The sequence below is a fragment of the Mirounga leonina genome, unplaced genomic scaffold (genome assembly GCF_011800145.1).
Source record: "Mirounga leonina isolate KUSES-001 unplaced genomic scaffold, KU_Mleo_1.0 Mir_170, whole genome shotgun sequence".
NCBI lineage: Eukaryota > Metazoa > Chordata > Mammalia > Carnivora > Phocidae > Mirounga > Mirounga leonina.
Window position 1 is genome coordinate 1,430,902 of NW_023270433.1, and position 23,300 is coordinate 1,454,201.

General features: G+C 62.0%; 2 protein-coding genes across 2 annotated transcripts in view; both read left to right on the forward strand.

Annotated features, from left to right (window-relative positions):
- The window catches only part of CCDC187 (coiled-coil domain containing 187), a 37,638-nt gene extending 21,853 nt beyond the window's left edge, over positions 1-15,785 (forward strand). Inside the window, exons 12-23 of the mRNA XM_035016559.1 lie at positions 847-911; positions 1,161-1,314; positions 2,297-2,644; positions 5,159-5,244; positions 5,914-6,041; positions 6,982-7,069; positions 8,294-8,440; positions 9,312-9,448; positions 11,902-12,053; positions 12,422-12,555; positions 12,891-13,002; positions 14,026-15,785. Coding sequence (XP_034872450.1) covers positions 847-911; positions 1,161-1,314; positions 2,297-2,644; positions 5,159-5,244; positions 5,914-6,041; positions 6,982-7,069; positions 8,294-8,440; positions 9,312-9,448; positions 11,902-12,053; positions 12,422-12,555; positions 12,891-13,002; positions 14,026-15,785 — 3,311 coding nt within the window. The remainder of the gene's footprint in view (positions 1-846; positions 912-1,160; positions 1,315-2,296; positions 2,645-5,158; positions 5,245-5,913; positions 6,042-6,981; positions 7,070-8,293; positions 8,441-9,311; positions 9,449-11,901; positions 12,054-12,421; positions 12,556-12,890; positions 13,003-14,025) is intronic.
- Positions 15,786-17,876: 2,091 nt separating this feature from the next.
- QSOX2 (quiescin sulfhydryl oxidase 2) overlaps positions 17,877-23,300 on the forward strand; it is a 41,056-nt gene continuing 35,632 nt past the window's right edge. Inside the window, exons 1-3 of the mRNA XM_035016560.1 lie at positions 17,877-17,964; positions 21,630-21,707; positions 22,613-22,755. Of these exons, the coding sequence (XP_034872451.1) occupies positions 17,877-17,964; positions 21,630-21,707; positions 22,613-22,755 (309 nt within the window). The remainder of the gene's footprint in view (positions 17,965-21,629; positions 21,708-22,612; positions 22,756-23,300) is intronic.

The following is a 23,300-nucleotide window of genomic DNA, read 5'->3' on the forward strand; positions in this document are numbered from 1 at the left end:
GAGTTTTCTCAGTGCTGCGCAAATGCCCTGGGGCTGGTTTCGCTGAGGTCCACAGCCGCTCCCACTGGAGCCGTGGAAAGCCGGCCGCTCTGCTCTGGACGAGGAGCACCATCCAGGGGACGGCATTCTCCCTGCACACTGGCCAGCCACGACGGTCATACAAGAGCCACCAGGAGGGCACCAGCCCCAGGAGGGAGCCCACACGCCCTCCTCTGCCCACCCCCACCAGGCCCAGGCCCAGAAGATGGGAGGCGGGCCAAGGAGGGTGCAGCCAGCCACCCCTCCAACCATGGAGGCAGCCGCAGAGGGGCCCAGAGCACCAATGGTGTGCAGAGCCCGAGCTGACCCCTCCACTGCCCTGGGGGACTCCCTGACCCTGGCGGGGAGGCTGAGTTTTCCGTGCTCATTCTCTGGAGCGGCCCCAGAAATCCCAGGGACGCCTGGGGGCCTGCCCAGCTGTGACCGTGACTCCATGGCAGCAGCTGCCGTCCGTCCATCCCGCATGTGCTCGGGCTTCTCACCGCCAGTGGGGGCGGGGGGGCACCTCGTTTTCCCACTGAGGCTCTGAAGGGCTAGTGATTTGTTCCAGGTCACCCGGGGAGGTCTGTCTGCTTGGCTCCCGATGTCTCTGCAGACTCGGGCATCGCTCCCGGGGGAGTGTGGCCGAGGGTCAGGCAGCACGAACCCCGAGCTGAGGTGGAGCAGTCCCAGCAGCCAGCTGCCTCCCCCTGCCGTAGGCTGCACCCGTCCGCCCTCCCTGGATGCCGTGCTGGGAGTCGGGCGCCTGCCCTCCTGCAGGCCGAGGGCTGAGGCCGCTCAGCTGCCCCTTCTCTGTGGCTCCTGCAGGTCAGCGCTCCAGGCACCTTGCCAACGTCCCCTGGAAGTCCCCAAGCTTTCTCAAGTCCCTGCAGGTGTGTCCTGCCCCCATCCTATCGGGCTGATGACAGCTGTGTCCCCGGTAGGCCTGCCTGGCTGGGGTGAGCGGGGAGCAGCCCTCGCCCCCCAGAGGCTGAGCAGAGAGGCCTGAGTGGGGGGGGCTTTGGGGGCATCCCTCCGAGAAGTGGGGCACCACCTGCCCTCTGGGGCTCAGGGCTTTTGGGAGCCATGGGGCAGCCGTGTGGGCCCCCTCAGGAATCCTGAGGCTTGGGCCGTCCCTGCAGCTGAACCAGGAGAAGCAGGAACGGGTGCTGACCCTTCTGCGGCAGCAGGCAGAGCTGGAGGTCTGGGAGACGCAGAAGGCCCTGGACCAGCTGCTCTTCAAACACCAACTGGAGGTCAGCCGGCCCATCCTGAGGGCCCGAGGGCTCTTCCCAGGCATGCCCCACTCCCGGCCAAGGGGCGGTGCCACCCCGTCTGCCCACCCGAGCCCGGGGCCCTCCTGGGTGGATTTGGCTCTCTGGCTGCGTGGGGGCCACGTGCCTTTGTGGAAGGTCAAGTTGGGGAGGTTGCAGAGGACACAGTGCCACCTGAACCGTGGGCCCTGCCGGAGCCTGGAAGAGGACAGCATGGCTGCCTGCCAGAGGCCAGCTCAGCGGGCCACACACAGACGCTCAGTTTAAAGCAGAAGCAGGACGTTTTGGCCCACTACTAACCTGGGGGCACCTGGCTGAGGGGACAGATGACCGCCTGAGCCTGTGTCCCGGTGCGTCGGCACCTGAGTCTTGGGCCCTCTGTTGGAGCTCACGAGCTGATGTGTGCAGGGCGCTCAACAGCCCTGGCAGGTCTGCCAGGAGGGGCAGGGGCCCCACATCTCCGAACCACCTCTGCCCAGCCCCCTGCGCTCGCTGTTCTGGGGAATACAGATGGCACCTGGCCCTGCGGCCGGCATCTGGGATCTGGTTGGATGTGGTCAACCTTCTCTGTGTCTTCGGTTGGGGGACTTTGGGAGGTACTCACAGTACATTGGGGAGGCATTGCCAGGAGGGTGCCCCAGCCCGGGGAGCATGTGCACATACAGGTACACACATGCGCCTGTGTGTGCGGGCAGCACGCACACCCGCCCAGGTTCCAGCTCTCCCCTGCCCCTCCTCGTTCCCAGCGTCACACCCGCTGAGTGCTTGTAGCTGCCGCAGCTGGGGTGCAGGGCTGTGGCTCCCGCCGTCTGATCCCCCAAGTCTGGGGTGCTCCAGCCCCGGCCTTGCTCTGCGTCTGCTCGGCACCTGCCGCCCTCCCCCACGCTGCCACATCCAACCCGGTCTGGGGGGCAGGGGGTCCGTGAGCCCCATGTGGAGGATGGACAAAGGAGGCCTCTGAGGTTGGGGCCTCCACGACACACCCCACCTTCCTATTCTTGCAGCATCTTATGGAGAAACCCTCCACCCAGGCCGGGCCAGAACCGGCTTTGGCTTCGGCTTCAGCTTCGGAGCGGCCACGGGTGTGTGGAGTCCTGGAGCCGACAACCTCTCCGGACACCGCGACCGCCAGACCCAGGTGGGGCCGCAGGTGGGGCTGGCCACAGCCTCCCAACATAGCCGCGGGCGGGCCGGCCGCCTCGGACAGGCGCGGGCGGCTGGGGCTGCTGGGGCTGTGTCTCCAGCACTCTCCCCCCACAGATCACAGCCAGCCCTGGGCAGAGACGCTGCCACACCCTCCCAGGGTGCCCAGGAAGGACAGCAGAGTCAGGAGGACAAGTCAGCTTCTGCAGGTGAGAGTCCTCAAGACCACGCACACGGCAGGCGTCCGACCCCGCGCCTGGGGCAGGCAGAGGGGCCCGGCTTTCAGCCACATGCCTCCCCTCCTCCTGCGGACAGGCTCTCCCGGTGCTTCTCCTTCCCTTTCCCGGGCTTTGTGTTCTTGCCGTCGGCATCTACCTTACACGGTTCAGGAACTCCACGAGTCTCCTTTACTGTTGGAAACACTCTGTCCCCTCTGAAGGTGTCTGCACAGCTCCATTTCCCGTGCTCGATCTCGTTGGTGTAAACCCGATTCTGTCTCTGGCTTCACCGTCCTTCTGCCTGAAGGATCTCCGTTAGCATTTCTGGTGGTGCCGGTCACACATTCTCTGAGCTTTTGTAAAGCCTAAGGACAAACTCATTTCATCTTTGTTTTTGAAATATCCTTTGCTGAACGTAGAACTCCAGGTGGATGTTTTTCCTTCCAGTTGACACGCTGCCTGGCCTTCTGGCTTGCCCTGTTTGCGACGAGAAACCTGGGGTCACTCTTCTCCCACGCAGGAGGCGCTTTTTATCTCTGGCCGCTTTTCCCGCTTTCTCTTCATTACTGCTTTGGAGCTATTGGATATGACGGGTTTTGGTGTAGCTTCTCTTTCTGTCTCTTGTGCTCGGGGTGTGTTGTGAACCTTGTACCTGCGGGTGCATCGTATTCGTCGTGTTGGGGAATGTCCGGCCCCCTTGTCTTCTGTGTCCTCACCTCGCCTCCACTCGCCTGGACGTTTGTCCACCTTCAGTTCTTTCTGTGTGTTTCTTTTTTTCTTCCGTGTTTCCTTTTGGAGAATTCCTACTGCCGTGCCTTCAAGTTCATTACTCCTCTCCTCTGCGGTGTCCGATTTGTCACTAATCCCACTCAGCATCTTTTTCTTCTCAAGCATTTGGGTTTTCATCTCTAAAAGTTCCATTTGGACACTTTTTTATATCATCCCTGATTCTACTTAACTTAGTAAACATAGGGAATATAGTTATAAAAGCTTTTAAAGTCCTTCTCTGGCTCATTCTACTATCTGGGTCGGTTTCACTGATTGATTACTCTCGTTATAGGTCATGCTTTCTTGCTTCTTCACATGCCTGCTGGACGCTTTGAACTTTACCTTGTTGGGTGCTATATTTATGTGCTCCCACAAACAGTTGTGAGCTTTGTTCTGGAACACAGTTACTTGGATGCAGCTGGATCCTTCCAGGTGTTGCTTTGATAATTGCCAGGTGGCTATGAAGCGGGGCTCAGTCTGGGACCAAGGCAGGAGCTTCTGTGGACTCTGCCCTAAGACCCATGGATCATGAGGTTTTCCAGCCTGGCTAGTGGAGACAGGTGCAACTCTGGGCCTTCTGCTCCTTCCTGATGCTTCTCTCTCCAGCACAGGTACCTTCCTCACATGGTTCCCACAGAAGGCTTGTGGGGGACACTCCAAATCTCCAGGTTCTCCCTGTGTGGCTCTCTCCTTTCTGGTCCTTCTTCCATGAGTTTTAGCTGCCTGGGTCTCTCTAGACTCCCAGCTCCATCTCCTCTCTTCGAGGGGTCTGCAAGGCTCTGCCTCAGTTTCCCCTCCCTGCACCGCAGCCTAGGAAACATTCTCAAGGCAGTAAGCTGTGACAATCAGGGGTCTCACCTGTTTTCTGTCTCTCAGGGATCACTGTGCTATATTGCCTGATGTCCAGTGTCTGGAAAATTGTTCCTTCGTATGTGTGTGTGAACATTTATATATGTATACATGTGTATATGTGTCATTTTTTAAAAAAGATTTTATTTATTTATTTGAGAGAGGGAATGAGAAAGAGAGAGCACATGAGAGGGGGGAGGGTCAGAAGGAGAAGCAGGCTCCCTGCCGAGCAGGGAGCCCGATGCGGGACTCGATCCCGGGACTCCAGGATCATGACCTGAGCCGAAGGCAGTCGCTTAACCAACTGAGCCACCCAGGCACCCATATACGTGTCATTTTTTTGTTTTGTTGCATTTTAAAGTTATTTTTAGTGGGACAATAAATCCACAATCCAATCCCTTTTACTCTCTTGGTGGGAAGCACAAGTCCTCAAATGAACTTTTTAAAACTATAGAGTCCTTTTTCCATCCATGCACCCAGCACTGAAGGACAGCTAGCAGTGCTCAGTGGCAAGAGAGCTGCTCATGCCCGGAATTTGGGCTCTGCTGTCACCCCACCTGCTTGGTGCTAGACCTCAGATGGGTCACTCTCTGTCTCTGGGCCTCAGTCTCTCCTTCTGTGGAAGTGAAGCAGCAGAACTAAGTCATCCCCGAGGCCCCTGTACCCTGGGTCTTGTCCTGTATATGATCAGTGGGTTCATACACAACCTTGCATCGGGACAAAGGAGATGGTGAAATTCCCCTGGTGTGGCTTTGTGAAGATCTGGTGTGAAGCTGTGTATGTGGGGGGTATTAAATACCCCAGACATCCTACCTTGAGAGGCCCTCCTGGAGAAAAGGCCCCTGGAACCCCCACATGACCCAACCACCAACTGCTTTCTGTCCTCAGAGCCCCCGCAGGAAGTGGGACCAGACCAAGCTCCCTCCCAGCTGCCCCTGGCCAGGCTCTACCCTCGGGTCCACCCCACCCGCCAGGTACAAGGAGAGGTGCCCTGGGGAGGGGGGTCCAGGGGAGGCACTGGCAGCATGTTTCAGACCCAAATCCTCCAGCTGACTGCCTGGGCCATCAGGGGCTGAGTGCTGAGGCCCACGTCTCCTAAAGCCTGCACCCAGGGCGTCTCTGCTGCAGATTCTGGGCTGCGGGAGGCACTCCCTGCCACAGGCATCACCCACCCTTCCCACTGACATCTGCCCAAGCCCCTTCCTCATGCCTGGGGCGGTAGGTGAGAGCAGGCATTTCAACAAAGTTCTTCAGGCAGGCTGGCCCCCACCTTTCAGGCTGCACATTTCAGGGCAGGCAGCCATCTTTCCCCAACCCTCTTGGGCACAAACAAGTGCTCAGCCTGGATCAGGGCTGGGCATGAGACCAAGACAAGCAGGACCCCGCCCTGCCCTTGGGAGCTCACAGTTGGGAGGGGGGTACTCCGCCTCAAGAAAGGAGACACTACGGGGTGGGGGGGAATGAGTGAGGCGGGGCAGTCCAGGAGGGCTTCTTGGAGGCGGCGGCCACCCCTGGGCTGGGCACCGCTCCCACCCAGCGAGCTGGTCCAGGAGTGGCCTGCTCGATGTGCCCCGCCCCAGCGGAGCCTGGCGGGGCCCTGGAGCGCCGACGCCGCCGGAGCCCCGGGCCACTTCACGCTCCAGATGCTGGAGCTGAGCCTGCGGGAGGAGGAGCTGCGCGCGCAGCACCAGACTGCGCTGCTGCGCCTGCGCGAGAAAGCGCTGGAGGAGAAGATGTGCGCCGAGCTGGCCTGGTTGGAGCAGCAGCGAGCGTGAGCGCACGCGCGGTTCCGCCCCCGCTCGGGCCCCGCCTCCCGCCTCCCGGCCCCGCCCCCTGTTCGGGCCCCGCCCCCGAGCCCCGGGCCGGACCGCGTTGCGGGGAACGGACTGTACCGATCCCGGTAGTGATGGGTATTTGCGGGAAGTTAGCTAAGGCAGTGAAGCCCCAAGAACAAATACGTACTTACTGAAACCACCCGCAGTGCCGCCTCTCCCGGGGAAGCCCGCCTGTTTAGCAGCCTTGTTGAGGGAGACACGCTTATGGCTGCTGACCCGCACTGGGAGTTCACCCAAGTGCTGTTCTCTAGCCTGAGTTTCAGCCTGGGTCAGGAAAAGCTTCCCGCGCGCCCCTGCCCGCCACAACTCGCAGGGTGTCCCGCTCGGGCTGGCCGCCCAGCTCCTGTAGCCGGCCCGGGCTGGGCCCCCCAGCCGCCTCCCGCTCTGCGTCCTTACACTGAACAGGCGGAGAGACTCCCCTTAAAGTAAATGCCTGCGAGCGGGCGGGCTGTGTCCGTGACATGCATTTTGATGCACTGATTTTGATGCATGGAGAGCTTCCTGATGGTCCCTCACTGGCTTCCAAAAAGTATACCCCAGCGAAGGTCCTCCCGACAGTTGGAGAGCATGCCAGGCTGTGCGTGTGCGGTTCCATGGTGCCCCCCCCCCCAAGGACCCTCTGGGTGGGCTGGGGCTCCAGAGTGCAAGGCGCTGCCCTCCCTCGGTCTGTCAGGCCCGAAAGTGGTCATGAAGAGTAGGTGGGAAGAGTGACAGCCCGGGCCGGGCCTCCAGGCCCCCCGGGTTCCCCCAGCCTGTCCCGGCTGTGAGCGGGGGCTGTCCCAGGTCCACATGACTGGCCGGGGCTGGCCGTGTCTGCGGTTTTCCACACCCACCTGTGGATGCCAGGTGAGCAGTGGGTCCTGCCTCCTCCCTCAGGTGTCTGGGCAGCAAGGGGAGCCCCACGGTGCCGGCAGCCTTGGTGGAGAGGCAGCTGCAGGCCCTCAGCAGCCTTGAGCAGGAGCAGGTAAGGGCCAGCACAGCCCGGAGGGGTGGGCAGGTGACCAGCACCGAGTTGGTCCTGCCGCGCTCCTGACTGGTGTGTGAGCATTCTGCACCACACCATGATAATTCCCCAGCCGTCACCACCCTCCCAGGGGGCTCAGGACCCCGTGGTGCAAGGGGAGCATCCGGTGGCCAGAGGGGGCAGCGTGGCCTGGATGCCGTGTGGCCCTGCCGTCCTGCCCCCGTGGCCTCCTGGAGCCTCGCCAACGGGAGAATGACAGCATTGTCTGCTGCAGGGGCTGCAGGAGCGTCAGCGCGGCCGGCACTGGCCAGGGGGGGTGTGCACGACCACAGAGGGGCTCACTAGGTGCTCCGAGCCCAGTGTCCAGGGGCCGCTGTGTGGTGGGACCCATGTTAGCCCCCTTTATGCAGATGAAGAAACTGAGGCTCAGTGTAGGGGGCTTGCCTTGTTCAGGGACCCGCAGAGGGGCAGTGAGGGGTGGGGCTGGGTTGACAGAAACCCTCCCTCCAGACGGCCTGTATGGGCCAAGGAGGTGGGGTGGGGGATTTGGGGATTCCAGGCAGAGGGGCCAACGGGAGCAGACCCAGACAGAAAAATGGGGTGACAGCATGGCCGTGAGCTGTGAAGGGGGCTGAGAAGGGGCTCCAGTTATCACATGGCAATGAGGTGGTGAACCAGGTGGTCTGAGCCCCTGACCCCTGGGGCTTGAGCAGGGGGCCCAGCTCTGCCCAGCCTTAGTTTCCTCTTCTGACCTATAAAGGCTGCCCCCTCCCGGGGTGGGTGTGCAAAGACCCGAGCATGTGCTCCGGACCAGGTGGCTCTGCCAAGGGGTGTGCCTTCAGAGACAAAGCAGGGACCAGAGGACACCTGTGGACAGTTTAATGAAGGGACGAGTCCAGGGGGTGGGGGCAGTGCCCAGAGCCTGGAGAGAAGGAGGGCTGAGTGGGGGAGGGCAGAGGTGCAGCCAGCCTGCCCCAATCCAGCCCTGGGGGCCCAGGGAACAACACCCTACCTTCCCTCCCGCCTCCTGCTAAGCCTCCTGTTGGCCAAACCCATGGGGGGCGAACTTGCTGGAGCAGGATGAGAAGGGCACCTGGAGGGGCTCAGGGAAGGCCCCGCAGGAGCTGGGCTGCCCCCTCAGACACCCCTTTTTCCCGCTCATCACGTGGGTGTCTCTTTGTGTGGGGTTGGGGGTTTTGCTGACGCCTCCTCTGTCTGGTTCAGAGAGAAATCCGATGCCTGCGGAACACTCACCTGTTCTCCCACAAGGAGAGGAAGCTGCTCCTACAGCATCAGAGGGACATCCTCTGCCTGCAGACGGCCCTGGCGCACCTGCAGCAGGAGCTCGAGGCCCGAACCAGGCCGCCTCAGGTGGGCGCGCTCCCCAGGCTGGAGGCTTGTCACCTGTCCCCTGGCTGCTCCGTGGGACAGTGCAGGACCCCCGTCAATATGCCTGCGACCCACAGCGGGGAGGGCCTGGGGAGAGATGCAGCGGGAGGACAGGAGGGGCGGCCACCTCCTGCGGGGGCCAAGGAGGTTTCCTGGATACCGCAGCCCTCGTCAGGCTCTGGAAGGGGAGCCAGACCCCCCATGGTAGGGGAAGCCACCCTTCCAGGCCCGGGGGTGGAGGTGAGAAGCCCAGTGGAGGGGGGGGGTTAGGCTAGAGCTGGGGATGGGGCCAGGGCTGGTGGCGGCTGAGGCAAGAAGGAAGGGTGGCCTGGGCTCCTAGGGGGGCAGCCCCTTGGGGAACCCCAAGCAGCAGGGGTGTCCTTGCTCCAAATCCCCGTCCCCACCAGCTGTCCCATGGACGAGGCTGTGTGGACACGGAGCGGGGCAGCCGTCCCCAGCCTGCACGTCTCTTCTGTCGAGATGGGGATGTTGATGGCCTCACCTGGTGGGGTGAGGATGGAATGAACTGGGTTCTATGGGTTAGCAGTCACACTGCGGGATGAGCAGCCGGGTGGTGTGCGCCCTGCCCCAGGCCGACCTGCAGGACAGGTGACAGCCTCGGGCAAGGAATCCCCAGCCCTGGGCCTTATGTCTGCACCTGTCTGGGGGTGATTAGCACAGGATGCAGGGCTGCTGGGAGGGTAGAACCACCTGTTTGAGCTGCTGAGAACACCTGCTTCAGTACCACACACTGGGCGACCAGCGGCCTCGCCACGTGAAGCCTGCCCCCTGCTTTGCCTGAGAGCAGGTGAGACAGGTGTGTGTCACACGGCTCCCTTGTGCTATTTCTCAGAGGTCTGGCCCCGAAGTCAAGCCTGCTCAGACGGAGGGGCCGGCACAGGGCTCCTCGTGCCCCTCGACACCACCTGGGCCTGGCAGCCCCACCAGCCCCAACCTCTGGAGAAGCCCTGAGAGCCCAGGCGCCCAACAGTGAGTTGTCACCGGCAGTCCTGGCCCCATGCTCACCATTAAAAGCCTTTCCCGTGCTGAGTGGCCCCTGTGCTCATGGCTGCCGGGCCCTGCACCTCTCAGCCCTGCTGAGGGGAGGGCGGCCCTGGGGACCCCGAGGGGGCCCTGCTCCCGCTGGCTGGCCCATGGGGATGTGGGCAGAGGCCAGAGCGGCCCTGGCCCAGCGGGAGGAGCACAGCGCTGGTTCGTTCCTAGCGGGGCTGCTGGCTATGGTGTGGCCCTGGGGTGCCCTCCCTTCCTGAGCCCGCTTCCTCATCTGTGAAACGGAGACAGGGCTGCCACCATCCCCGGGCTATGCAGGGAGCAGTGAGACAAAGCAAGTAGACGGGCCTTGCTCGGGGGCAGTGTGGCCCCCCCAGCTGCCAGGAGCCCCTCCAAGGCCGGCGTGGGGCTGTCCTGCCCGCTGAGGCGGCTGAGCCTTCTCTCACAGGCTGGCCACGTGGCCGCTGGCTTCGTTCTGCAGCAAAAGGGCCTCTCCTGGCCGACGAGAGGGGCCCTGCCCAGGCTGAGTCACCGAGGGGGCGGCGGGGGCGACCGATGCCCAGTGCCACCTGACACGGAGCCCTGCTGTGCGGGAGAGGGAGCTACTTTTCCCATCAGGAGTGTTGTCCATCCCTACACTGGGAATGCCTCCTTCCCTTCTGTCTTAAATAAAATGGCCCCAGGGCTGTGGGCCCACCAGGCAGACTAATCACAGCAGTCTGGGGGTGAGGACGCAGGAGGCAGCCCCCACGCCGGGAGGGGCTCATCGTCCCCCGCCAGGAGCGGCCTTCACAGGGACCCCGGCCTGCCTGTGGGAGCCCCGGCGCCTCCGGCAGCCCTCTTCCCACGTGGCGGGACCCTTTGTAGGCCTCCACTGCACAAGGGGGTCATGGCCCACTCAGCTGCCCAGCCATGAGCCCCACTTGGCTTCCCTGTGAGAGCCCATCTCAAATCAGTCTCAGCATGGACTGATCTACCCTTCACGTTGCTATGGATTGCCAGGCCCGGGGATCTCTGAAGAGGCTTCCAGGCTGACTGCACCCTCCCTGTAGCCGGGATCGTTGGGAAGGCTGTGTGGGCGGGGCCGTGAGCGCAGGCGGGGGGCAGGCCTGGGCCCCCGTGGGAGCCAGCCGTCCTCCTAGGGGGCGAGGCCTCCTTTGCTTTTCTCATCACACCAGTGAGGCAATAGTCACTGTTGGAGGGTCAGGGAACAGAGAAGCTGGGTACAAAGAAGGAAAAATTTCGGATTTTATAACCACTCTCTCCCTCACTGAGAGAGATGTTTGACTTTTTGCTGGAGGTCACGCCACGCAGAGAACAGAGGTACTTCATTCTTTTGCTCCGACAAGGGGAGCTCAGCAGAGCTCGGAGTGGGTCAGGGCCCAGGTGCATCCTTGAGCTAGTGCCCGTGGGCCACTCCCCTCACTCAGCGCCCCCCAGGGCTCCTGGCCTGAGACCCTGGGTGTGGGGAGGGGGTGGGAGGGACGATGAGCCTTTTAACGGGCAAGGGGGCTCCCGTTCCGGGTTATTTAGCCTGTCCTACTCCCGAGGCGGCACTGAGGGGTGGGTGATGGGCTTAGGTGCAGCAGCCCCCTTGCTCTGTCCTCTGCGTCCTTGCTCCTGGGGCCAGGCAGGGGCCTGTGTCTGGGACACCCCGGTGTGGACAGCTGCCTCCCAGGCCTTGCCCCAGAGTCAGAGCTCCAGCCCCTGAGTTGTCTCCTCCTTCAAAAAGGCTCAAGATTACAGGCACTAGGGATGGCCCTATGACCCCACTCCCTGTTCACACTCCCGATGTGGGTGTGACCGCCTCGGGGGAGACGCTTGGGGCCACCCTGGCGGGGCAGCCTGCTGTGCCCAGTTGTAGTGAACAGAAGCAAAGCAAGCCAGAGAGTGGTGGCCGTGTCCCAGCAGGCCTCTGCACCACACTGACCTTCAGTCCAGGGGTCTGCCTTGCCCCCCAGCTGCCTCCTTGAGGCTGTGATGATGGGGGAGGGGGGTTCTTGATGCCGGTCTGTGTGCCCAGAGCATGGCAGTGGGTCTGGGCGTGTGGCGTCCAGGCCTCCGACCTGCTGAGCATCCCAGAGCTCAGGTCTGTCCAGTGGCCGGTCTCCATGCAGAAATCTTGACAGAACACCCTGTGCTGGAGGACAGACACCTCCCTCCCGCCCCAGCCCTGTGCCCTGTCAGCCCCCAGCAATGGCCCCATCTGGGGGCAATGGCCCCCACTTGGGAAGATGCCTGGTGGGCAGGACCCGGGCCCTGTTTTCCCTCCCCCGCGCACTGCCCCCTCGGCCACCGTCCACAGCTGTGCCCTGGACGCATGCTGTCCCCCTCGGGGAGTGTCCGGTCAGGGCTCATCACCCGGGGAGGGCACAGCCCGGACAGACGGTCACAGGCCCTCTGCACTCACTGCCTTGCAGCCTTCCCACCAGGCAGGAGGACGGGACCCCGCCCCAGGCCACTTCAGCCACAGATAGTCCCCAGCTGCTTCCAAGGCGGGTGTGTGGAGAGGACACGCCTGTGGCCCGCAGCTGGCCTGACGCTGGGGGCCGGCTGGCGGAGAGCCAGAGCCCCGTGAGCCAAGGTAACCAGGCAAGGCAGCCGAGGACCAACGGTCATCCTGTCAGTGGGCCCGGCCACTTGGGGCAGCACCGGGTTGAGGTCAGAAAGGCCTGCATCCTGGCGAGCCTCGCCCGAGCAGTGCGACCGGGCCATCCCCCACCTCTCCCTCCATGTCTGGGTTCAGTGGGCCTGTCTGGGCAGTGTGGGTGGTCCGGCGAGGGGTGCTCCTCCCTGTCCTCAGTCTCCCCCTCTCTCTACGGGGGCCAGTTCAGGTGGTGGGCCCGTTTCCCGAGGCTGAGTGTTTCACGTGGCTTCAGAATTCCTGGACACTGTGCCGTCCACGTCCTGCGGCCCGTGCCCGTCAATGCTCACGGTCCCTTTGCCTCACAGGAGACCCCCAGCCCAACCCCCAGCCCTTGTCCTCGGAGGAGAAGACCCGGCCTCTGATGGAAAGCCGTGCACAGAAACTCCAGGACCGGCACTCCCTGGGCAGAGGGGGTCCCTGCAGCCCCCCGGAAGCCAGCGTGAGTCGAGGCTTGGCCCTGCACCCTCTGCAGGCAGAGTGGAGGCCTGGCCTTGCTTTGTTGGGTTCTACCATGTGGCTTTGGATGGGGGTGTCACCCTTTCCACCAGATGAGGGTTTGGTTGGGATGGGGCCTGTTTGGCCCTTCCCAGGTGGATTCGTCCATTGAGGGGTCTTTGGAGTCCACAGGGGGCGGGTAATCTGGTAAAAGGGGGTCTCCAGGGCCATCTTTAAGGGGATGGTCTTTGTTCCTTACTGGAGTCACAGGAGCACAGCAGCTTTATCCACGGACCAACGCCACAACCCGGCTGTGGTCTTCCAACACATTTCCAGCAGGTGGCTGAAGGCAGCATGAGCCCAGCAGGGTCGGAATTGGGGCTGGATTTTGCCAACAGCCCCAGGGAAGAGGTCCAGCAGATGGAAAGCTGGCCGTCAGGGGAACAGAGGTGTGAGGTTTGGAGAGCTGCCTGGGCCGGCGGGACCCTTGGGCAGGAGTCAGGGCTCTGGGACATGGAGATGCCTGTCCTCTCCCGGAGAGATCCTCACTCCCTCCTGGCGCCCCTTGTCCTGGCCTGGGCCCCCTGTGCACCCCTAGCCCTCCCCATGCCCTCCTGAGTCTGACTCCCTCTGTGGAAACAAAGATGTCACCTGGTGAATCGGCCCAAGACCCAGGGGTGGGGGCAGCAGGAGGGGCCCTTCCAGGGCCTCTGAGCCTCCAAGCCTCTCAGATGGCAACACCCCCAGAGACCTGATCCAGCAGGGACTGAGGCCAGAACCCCTAAACACAGGGCCCCTTGCCCCCACCCGGGGAGTCCTGTGCTCTGGCGGTCCCTCCCTAGTGGGGCAGATGCCTGGCAGGCTGGTTGTCAAGCTTATGAGGTAGTTGAAGGCCCTGCAGAGGCCCTGAGCTGTGAGAAGGAGGCTGGGGGGATGGGACCCTCTCCAGGGAGCCCCCAGGACATGCCCACAAATATGCCTGCAGGATAGAGAGCTGTTGGCAGGAGGACCCCTGCGACCCCTTCTCTCGGCCGGAAGCCGCCCCGCCGACCGCTGCTCCAGGTGATCCCCCCCCCCCCCCCCCCCCCCCCCCCCCCCCCCCCCCGGCCGGAAGCCCCCCCCCCCCCCGCTGCCCCAGGGGGCCCCCCCCCCCCCCCGCAAAGGCCCCGCCTTGCACAAGGAACAACAAATCCTCACTTAAGGGTCATCCAAGACTGGCGCTCTCAGTCTCTGCAGGCAGCGGCATCTCTGAGGCTGGACATGTCCAGACGTGATTCCCTTCCGTGTGGTGCTGGGTGTGGTCGGGGGCTCAGCCGCGCTGACGCTGTGGGCATTTCTTCCGCCTGTCTGGGCTTTTCTGGTTTGGGGCCCCTGGCTTAGGGGCCGTGGGGTGTGGGCTGCCGCTTGGCCCTCGCCGCAGGGGTGACAGAGTGTGAGGACTGTGGGCCTCACCCCCAAACCCCTCTCTCTGCAGCTCCCGCGCCACCCAGCCCACGTGCGGGCAGCCCCCTGGAGCTGGGCCCCGAGTCTGAGTCTGAGTCCGCTCCCCGGAGCTGCTCGGGGTCCCGTGCCTCCTCCTCTGTGAGCGGGCCATCCTGCCGCTCTCTTCAGGAGTTTCAGAAGGTGTCTGCCACTCTGGTACAGCTTTCCCTGTCAGACTGGGAAGCTGGGGACCCTCCCGACTCCCCCGACGCAGACCCGGGCTGGTCTGGGGAGTTCTCTCCTCAGGACTCCTGGGGGCTCCACCGCGGCGGGGGGCAGGTGGCCCGGGAGAGGGTGGAGGGCAGCGGGGCCGGTCCCCGGCGCGGCTCCCCCGTGGACGCAGGAGGCCCAGAGCCAGGCGGAGGCCCCCAGCAGGCAGGCTGGCTGCTGCCTCTCCCGGATGCCCCCTCTTCGAGGTCAGGGTCAGAGCTGTCAGAGGCGTCCAGCGAGCTCTGGGACGAGGAGAACCTGCTGGAGCCAGGCACTGGTGCTGAGCCAGCCTCGGGGCGCTCCTCCCCTGCGGGAGGCTCATCCCACCTGGAAAGTGGCGGGGCGCCCTGCTCTGCACCTCCTTCCTTGGGCCTTGGGGAGGGGCAGGAAGCTTCTGGAACCAGTGGGAGCCTGATCAGTGGATTAAATACAGGAAGAGCCAAACAGGTGTCACGGGAGGCTGCCTGCATGGCACTCCCATCCAAATCTTCCTCCAGTGACTTAGACCTGCCCCTTTCCTCTCCCTCGGGGTCCTTGGCATCCGAAACGGTGGATTTTGGTGGAGGAGGAGACACTGGGCCTCTGCAGGCCTCAGATGGCTGCCCACAGGGGCCCGGGGACGCTGACCTGAGACTATCCAATGACGGGAAACCCCAACAGGCCTGGTCTGAGCCTGAAGTCCCCGTGAACCTGCGGGCTCCTCCTAGGGACGCTGGCGATCTGGTAGCCCGGACGCCCGAGGGCTGGGCGCCTGGGTGTAGGGGGAGGGGAGACTCCCTGGAAGCCTGCTCCACCCTGGCCAGTGGGGTCTTGCCTGAGATCCTGTCCCCCGTGGACGACGTGCTGTCCTACGGCAGTGCCGACCTTCCATCCTCCACCCACAGGGACGCCAGCCTCCCTCCTCTGCCTCCTACCCTCCCAGCAGAGAGGGAGGCCAATGCCACCAGCCTCCACTCAGAAGACTTCCCTCCCCCACCTGAAGATGCCCTGTCTCCTGGGGGCTCGCTGGGCTCCCCCGGGGAGGACGCCTCCATCAAAACTGGGGAGTTGCCCTCCTTGTCTGAGGAGGGCCTGCCTGAGCCGCTGTCCCCGGGGCCCCAGGAATCAGGGCTCTGCCTGGAGGTGGGCAGACAGGGTGGAAGCCTTAGGGACAAATTGGGTGAATTGTGTTGTGATGGGGGAGCCCAGGCTGTGGGCAGCCAGTGGTCTGAGCCAGTTCGCTGGCTAGGGTCCCCCTTGTGTGTGGGGGCAGGTGATGCCATGGGGGGGCTCCCAAGGCTGCCAGTGCAGCCCCCAAGCCCATCCAGAGTGGCCTCCGAGGCCGGGGAGGGTCTGCCAGTGTTGTTGGCGGCTGGAGGTACGGAGCTGTCTGGCACCGGGCAGGGCGACCCGGCTCCTGCTTTGGGCGCAGGCCGCTGGGTGGACGCACCTGGCATGGAGAGAGCTGAGGTGGTGGATCTGGTCTCCAGCCAGCTCACCAGAAGGATCCTGTGCGACTCGCTGGCTGTGCTCTCGGAGATGGCCCAGCCGGCGGCCCGCTAATGGAAGACCTGGCGTGTCCCCGAGGCTGACGCGGCATGTCCCCGAGACAGATGAGACTCCTGAGGAGACAGTGCAGGGCCCGCGGTGACACACAGACCCGTGACGTTGCCGTGTCATTGTGCCTGCGTGTGCTTGCATGTGCTGGCACATGCGGGAGGCTCCGGAAGCCTGGACCCCCGAGGGCAGAGCCACCATTCAGAATAGCCACCTGCCGCTGGCCGTGAGGGTGGTCACCCGACGGTAGGCCAAGGACCAGGCGCTGGCGTGATGTCAAGTGCAGTGGGCTCTGCATTCTTCTGGACGTTGGGTCCACTGCTTCCAGAAGGCACCTGAAAGGGCCCCTGTTCCACAGAGTTCAAGAGGCAGGAAGGTGAAGGGTTGTGTGGGAAGTGTCTGGAGGCCGGCTGGCCCAGGACGGATGCGGAAGTCACGAATTTGAGAGAGAACAGTCTGGAGCAGCTGGGAGGGGAGCAGCTCCCAGGCTGAACCGGGCGCCAGGCTGCGAGACCACCTGCCAGGACGGAGAGCCATCCGGAAAGGCCAGGGGAGAGAGCGCGGTTCTGGGGACGTGGGACAGCCCGGGGTGGAGGTGGGCGGGGGGCACATCTGCACTCACACCCCCAGCTCTGCTGGTTTCTGACACCCAGGCCTGCGTGTGGGGCAGCCCACCTGTGCAGATTAGAGGAGCGGCCAGCTCAAGGGCCAAAGCTCACCGGCCAAGCCTCGGCCTGTCCTCTGGCTGTAGGTGGGCCGAGGCCTCCCTGAGCGCTCAGGACACCTTCTGGAAGACACCAGAGCCCCTTCCCTGGTGGCCGTCAATGTTGGATGAGCCCTCGGGGACACAGGTGGTCTTCAGGGGTGTTGGCAGGGTGCTGATCCGTCAGGACTTGGCTCCTCCCATCCAGGGCCTCAGGCTTCCTCAGCTTTAAGAGAGGAACTCAGCCGCTTGACTGCATTTATGGACCCCTGGGAAGACCCAGATTTTTGCGACTTGCAGGTTAGGTGGGAAATGTCTCCAAAGCTGGCCTGGCAGAGCCCCGAGGTCGGCCTGCACCCTCCACCTTCTAGCTCTGGAGAGGGGCCTCCTCCAGGCAGCCCTCCATCAGGCCCCAGCTCTGGGGCAGCCGCACGTCCAGGCTGGCTGATGGCCAGACCCACCCTTGTCACACGCTGGCTCATCCTGGCTCAGGGCTCGGGGAGGCACGGGCTAAGACACTTCACACTGCCTTCGCCCAGGAGAGGCTTGGATGGGGGGTGGGGGGAGGTGTTCCGCTCTGTAGACACAGTTTCCAAACAGCTTCTGAGCTACAGCTCTCTTATTGATTTCCTTCTAGTTTTCTGAACAAATTAGTCTGTAATTTTTTATTTTTCTCTATTTATTGCTGACCCTTTTGGATTTACGAGGCCGTGTGAGAGGAGTTATGTATTTTATACACACGCGTTTGGCATGGTAATAAATCTCCCGCATCAAAACCCTGCAGATTTGCCTCAAACTCGATCGCCCCCTTTCTGGTCGCCGTGGGGTGGCTGTGCTCCCAGCTGGACCCTCCCGAACGACCTTCCCCAGGTGCCGGCTGGAGACACGCCCACGCCCAGGACAGCGGGGTCCGCGGGAAGCCGCGCTCTACAGTAACTTGGATTGTTCAGCTCAGCACTGTGGATGGTGTCCGATGCCCTCAGTCTCAGCCGGCCCCACGAGTGTGAGCGCGGCTCTAGCATTCGGGTCTATTGAGCCGGCGAAATTCCACACCGGGACTGCAGCTGCCAGGGCCTCGCGCGCCTTGGCTCCAGTCCCTACTAACCTCGTGGGCCGATAAATCTTGATACCAGCCTCCAGAGAAGTCATTATCTTTCACAGGAAGTGATTATTTCCCAGTTAAAGCCCACATTTAATTTTCCAGTGATCTGTCTCTTTCAGCTGCCCTGCACCGTACCCTCCTGCATAAAATGCCCCCGAATGTGCCTTCAGTCCTTCAAATCCCAGACCACCAGACCAGCTTACGAGGGCTTTTCGTCCCTTACCCTGAGTGGCCGTAACAGCCGCTCCTATAAAATACAGCTAAGGGCCAGGAGGGCAGGTGTGGAGCAGCGATGGCTGCGTGCGCTCCGGAGGAACATCGCGGCACCCTCAGGGTGGTGCTGTCCTGTGCCTGGGGCACCTGGCCCCCCGGGGTGGGAGGTGAGTGAGCAGCTGGTCCACCGGGGCCAGGTTGTCTGGCTGTTGGATGAGCACCCAAGCAAACCCAGTTGAGGAGGTCAGACTTGTCCGTGCCGGCTCCCCAGGCAGCATCTGGGCCCCAGAAGAAGGTCTGCAAGTCCCACATGGCCCACCCTCTGCCAAGCATCAAACCCCAAGCTGTTCCTCTCCATTTGTCCCCCAATAGCGTACCTTGCCCCCAGCAATGGCCCTCCCACATCCCCGTGAGCACAGCTGGGAGCAGGCGGTGGTGTTTGCAAATGGGACGAGAGGTTTGGGGCACAAGGACAGGATCGTGGGCACGTGCACACACACCCTTGCACCCGTGGCCCTCCGTCCAATAGCTGCGTCCGCCCAGGCTGTAACATGGCCCAGCGGGGCTGCTGTGATGCTCAGAGTCCGTCCCAAATCCTGCTCTCCACCTCTTCCTGGGGGCGTGGCAGGGACCCCCATCCCCCTGCCTCCATGTCCACCGTCCCCGCTCTCCTTATTGTGAGGACGCAGGATTGTCCCCACCAGGCTCCGTCCCTGGTGCGTGGCAGTGCTCTGGAATAATCCTCCTTCTAGAAGTTTTCCTGAGAATGTGTGGTGTTCCTGAGCAGCACTGCCTGGACACCAAACGACAGCTGGAGGGCAGGGCCTGCTCCGGAGTCTGGGCTGCAGCTGGGTTCCTCTCTCTGCCCCGTGCAGAGCCTGCCCTGTCGGTGGGGTGCAGAAAAGGCTCAGCGGCTCTGCCCTCCGGGGCCCATGCCCATGCGGCTGCACAGGCGGCCCTGGGAGCAGGAAGGAGCTGCACCTTTGCCCGGCCCCTCCTGAGCCCCAGGGGCCCCCAGGTTGGAGACCCCCACTGTCGAATTTGTGCCGTGTGCCCTTAACCACAGTACTTGGCCCCGGGCTTCAGTTTCCCCCTCTGTAAAACAGGAACACCAATCCCTCACTGTATCAGCTCCGAGATGCAGGCCTCCCCACTGTCGAAAGCCTGTGGAATCAGAGAGCATCCTTGTGTTGGAGGATCTGACAATCACCCTCAGCTGCGTGTTTCCACCTCAGCAGCACCGTCGCCCGGCCTGCGCGCCCACGGAGGGAGGGCAGATGCCTCTTGCAGACCGGTGGGGGGGGGCGGTGCCAGGGGCTGTCGTGGGACTTGGAGCAGGGCCTGGAAAACCAGCAGAGGTTGCGATGCTGCCCATTTCTCGGATTCTAAGATACAATCCCCCACACACCTTGTTTTAATGCTTCTGAATCTGGCTGCATTTTACAATCGACATGTGCATTGAAGTGGTGCAGTCTCTCCATGCTGGGCGAAGCCGGGGGCCACAGCTGGCTTGATGTCACCCCAGAGCAGGTTTGGGTGAAGTATTACACGGCCGTTCTGACTGGCCTCCAGTGGGGCTCACGGTGTCAGCGGCACAGCCTGTCTTGCCCCCGTGGGGAGGGACACCCTGCTGCCACTTGTCTGACGAGACCTGAGGAAAAGGGATCCCCACAGCAGGACGGGGGGTTCGGCCAGCACACCCAGAGCAGGTGACTGGCCTCCTGCTGGCCGAGGAGGGAACAGGAGAACCCCAAAGGCCGCTCAGTGGGGCCACATGCACCCCCACTGGCTGCCCCAGAGAGCCCCCCTCTGGCTCCCTCAGTGCCTGGATGGGGACACACAGGCCCCGGGGTAGAGTTGTGACGGTGGGACTTGCCCCTGGGGAGGGAGGGGCACAGTCCCTCCAGGTGGCTTTGGGTGTTTGCTGTGGACTGAACTGTGTCTCCCCAGAATTCATACGTGGAAGCCTTAACCCCCAGAGTGCTGGTGCTAGGAGGTAGCTTTGGGAGATGGTCAGGGTTTGATGGGGTCATGCGGGCGGGGCCCCACCCTGGTATTAGTGCCCTCATGGGAAGAGGCTCCAGAGAGCTCGCTCTCCCTCTGTCCACGAGCACACACAGAGGAAGGGCCCCAGGAGGACACGGCGGGAAGGTGGCCGGCTATCCACAAACCAGGGAGTGGGCCTCACTGGAAGCTGACCCTGCGTACCCTGACCTGGACCGTCCAGCCTCCTGAACAGTGAGAAACGAATGTCTGCCGTTCAGTAAATGCCCGGTCTGTGAGGTTTGTGAGGTGCCCTGAGCAGGCCCTAGTCTGCAGCTTGACTAGTGAGGCCCCACCCAGACCTCCCCCCCGCTGGTTCTGGGCTCCCTCTCTTCCCCTGGCTCACTCTGCTCCAGCTGTTCTTTCCACGTGCTTGCCCTTCTACCTCAGGGCCTTTGCACATGCCCTCCCTCTGCCTGGGCTGCAGAAGAGCCAAGAGGCCTGAAACATAAGAATTTGACCAGGCCAGTGACTGTTGCTGACTCGTGTCTGCTCAGTGACCCACTTCCTTTCTTCTTTGTTTTGGTCCCACAGTTCAGAGAAAATGTTGATATGCATAACAATTACAAATAGCAATTAAAAACCAGGTCTGCTGTTGAATTAAGCAAAAAGTCATATTGATAGGAGCTGAGGAATTGATAGGTCATCAGGGAGCTGGGCGTGAGCAAGGCTGCACCAACAAGCATCTGTGGGTCAGGCTCTGTATGCCGAAAGCCGGACACACAGCCACTGGGCAAAGAGTCCACCAAGGGGCCTAAAGAAGACACAGAATGTTGAAAATAGAGTGTGTAAGGCTAAACCACGGGCCCGGATCACAGGAATCTAGGACAGAACGCCATGCCCACCGGGTCCCGGCGTCACAGCCTTACATAGAAAAGCCCCTAAACTGACCAGTGGGAAAATGGTCACCAGGGGCTGCTGCCCAGAGAAGGCTCCTAAAACCCCTGGACCAGGCACTGCCGGGCTGCGCTGCCCCCGCCGCCCCCCACCCCGGCAGGAGCCCTTCTTTCTGCTCAGTAAAGCTGCCGCCCTGTCTGGGACTCTCCTTCCCCCAGCGCCCTCGGACACGGATCCGGGGGACGCTCGCTGGGCGCTGGGGACATTCTCTGGGGGCTCGTCTGGGATCGCAGGGAGGGTGAGAAATACCGCGACAAAGGCACTTTTTCTTTTCTCCTCCTTTCCCTTCTCGGGCCATCTCCACCCTATAAAAGTTGCTCTGGAGAGCTGGAACACAACGGGAATCAGTCAGCCCGCGCGGCCGCCGTTCTGAAGGCTGAGATCAGGCTTGCTGGACCTGGACTGTGTGAATCGTCCTGTCCCCCGAGCGCGGAATGTTGGCTCTGTCCAGGGTCAGGTCTTCAGAGGCTGTTCGATGGGAAGGAGCGCCCCCTCCCGACGCCTGAGTGTTCCTGGCCAAGGCTACTCTTCGGTGGCATCCAAAAGCAAAAGGAACAACAGCGACCCGACCCAGGGGACCGCGGACGCGAATCCCGAGAGCGCAGTGTGCGGAGCAGAGCGATCTCCTCTCCATGTCCTCGCTTTCTCTCCTCCCCTTGGCCTGTGGTGCCTGGAGCCTTGGAACAGAGGTCGCTTGTAATCCCCAGTGCCTGTGCCTGGAGGAGAGTTCAGTCTCTCTTTCCTGAGCCATGGTGAATAGGTCCCCGCTTTTCCCTGGATCCCTTTGACCCTGAGTTTTTTCCTGAGATCATGCACCGGGTGATAGATGGGGGCGTCTCTGGGACCATAGATGACACCTGTGGCCCCTTCTGGCCCATGGTTCCGCCTCCAGTCTTCCGCCTGGCAAAGGCTCATTGCACCCTCTGCAGGTGGCGTTTTGCTCCTGTTATTGGCGTAGGCACGTCTCCAGGTAGGGTAGCCGAGAGGGGATGCAGATGGGGCAAACGGGGCCATCCCTGATTCGCCTCCCTCAGGGAACACCACCGGAGCGGGGTCCTAAATCGGATCACACACCCCGAGCTCTCATCCGGAGCTCTAAGTCGGGGAGAGAACTCAGTCTGCCGATGATAATTTTGTGGCAGTGGTTGGCAGATGCCCTCCGGGAAGTGCCATGGACTGTGCACCTGAGGATCTAGTGGGGAGAGGCTCACTGCACACAGGCCAACCCTAACACTGGAAGAGGAAAAGGAGGGCACAGGAAACAAAGGCCACGCGGGTGCAGAGTGTCTCCAACCCAGACGCGCCTCGACCCCGCTCCTAGATGCAGAGGTAGGAGGGGACGGGGTGGCAGGAGACGTCCTGTTCAGGCCCCGCTCAAGATTTGGAGACTCTTGTGGGCGCCCAGGAGTTCCTCCTTATTTGGTAGATGGGGAATACGCCCCCCACAGCTCACGCTCGCCTGGAGTGCATCCTCAACAGCTGACCCTCGAAAGAAATTCTTGCTATTCTCTGAACCTGTGCATGGCCCGAGAACCAACTGGAAGATGGAGAAAACGGCCTCCTGAGGGAAGCATGAACCATGGCACCATTCTGCAATTGGACCTCTTCTGTTCAAAAAACAAGGCAAATGGTCTGAGGTTCCTATGCGTGGGCTCTCTTCACCCTTCGGGGTAGCACTGGCTCGTATAAGAAATATGTGAACGACCCAGTCCCTCTGGCCGTGGTGCAACAGATTGGAACAAGGGAGGGACATAAAAAGGAGAAGTCAGATCTTGACCAAACAGACAGGAAGCTGCTCCACCAAAGCATAGCGCACCCCCTCCATACAAACCAGAGCCTCAAGCACCCTGTCACCCCTCTCTGCTCCCCTTGCAGGAACAGCCCCCGATGACAGAGGGAACCCCGTGCGGGTCTCCCCCACCTTCTTGCTCCAGGAGTTGAAGCAAATAAAAAAGTACATGGGAAAATGTTTGGATGATCCTGATGAGTATATTGAGGTCCCCATAGAAGACAGCCAGGTCTTCCATCTTACCTGGAGAGATAGTATGCTCCTGAATCAGACCCTCTCTACCTCTGAAAAGGATCAGCCATACGGGTGGCTGTGATTTATGGAGATGAGCAGTGGACAATGGGAAACCCAAGCCCTCCTTGGAATCCAGCCTGCATCCGAGCTCCCCTCAGACGGGGGAGGCCCGAGACCAGGGGCAGAATCCACACAAGGAATAGAAGAAAGAGAACCTCTAGAGGAGGCTGACACCCTTCCACGTCCCACTGGGAGCCAGGCCGTCCCGACTAATGATGGGGGGGGGGCGATGGGGGGGGGAGGGAGTCACTGAGGAAGGGAGATGGAGGGCCAGACATTTCTTTCAATGCATTACTGAGGGTCTCAAGCACACTTGTGACAGACCTCTTAATTATGCCCAGCTTTCTTAGGTCAAGCAAGGAGAGGAACCCCCTCAGACTTATTGGAAAATTTCTGAGAGGCCCTGATTAAACTATTAAACTTACCAACCTACACCCTGATAATTACCAGGGGCAGCTTATTCTTTTTTTTTTTTTTTTT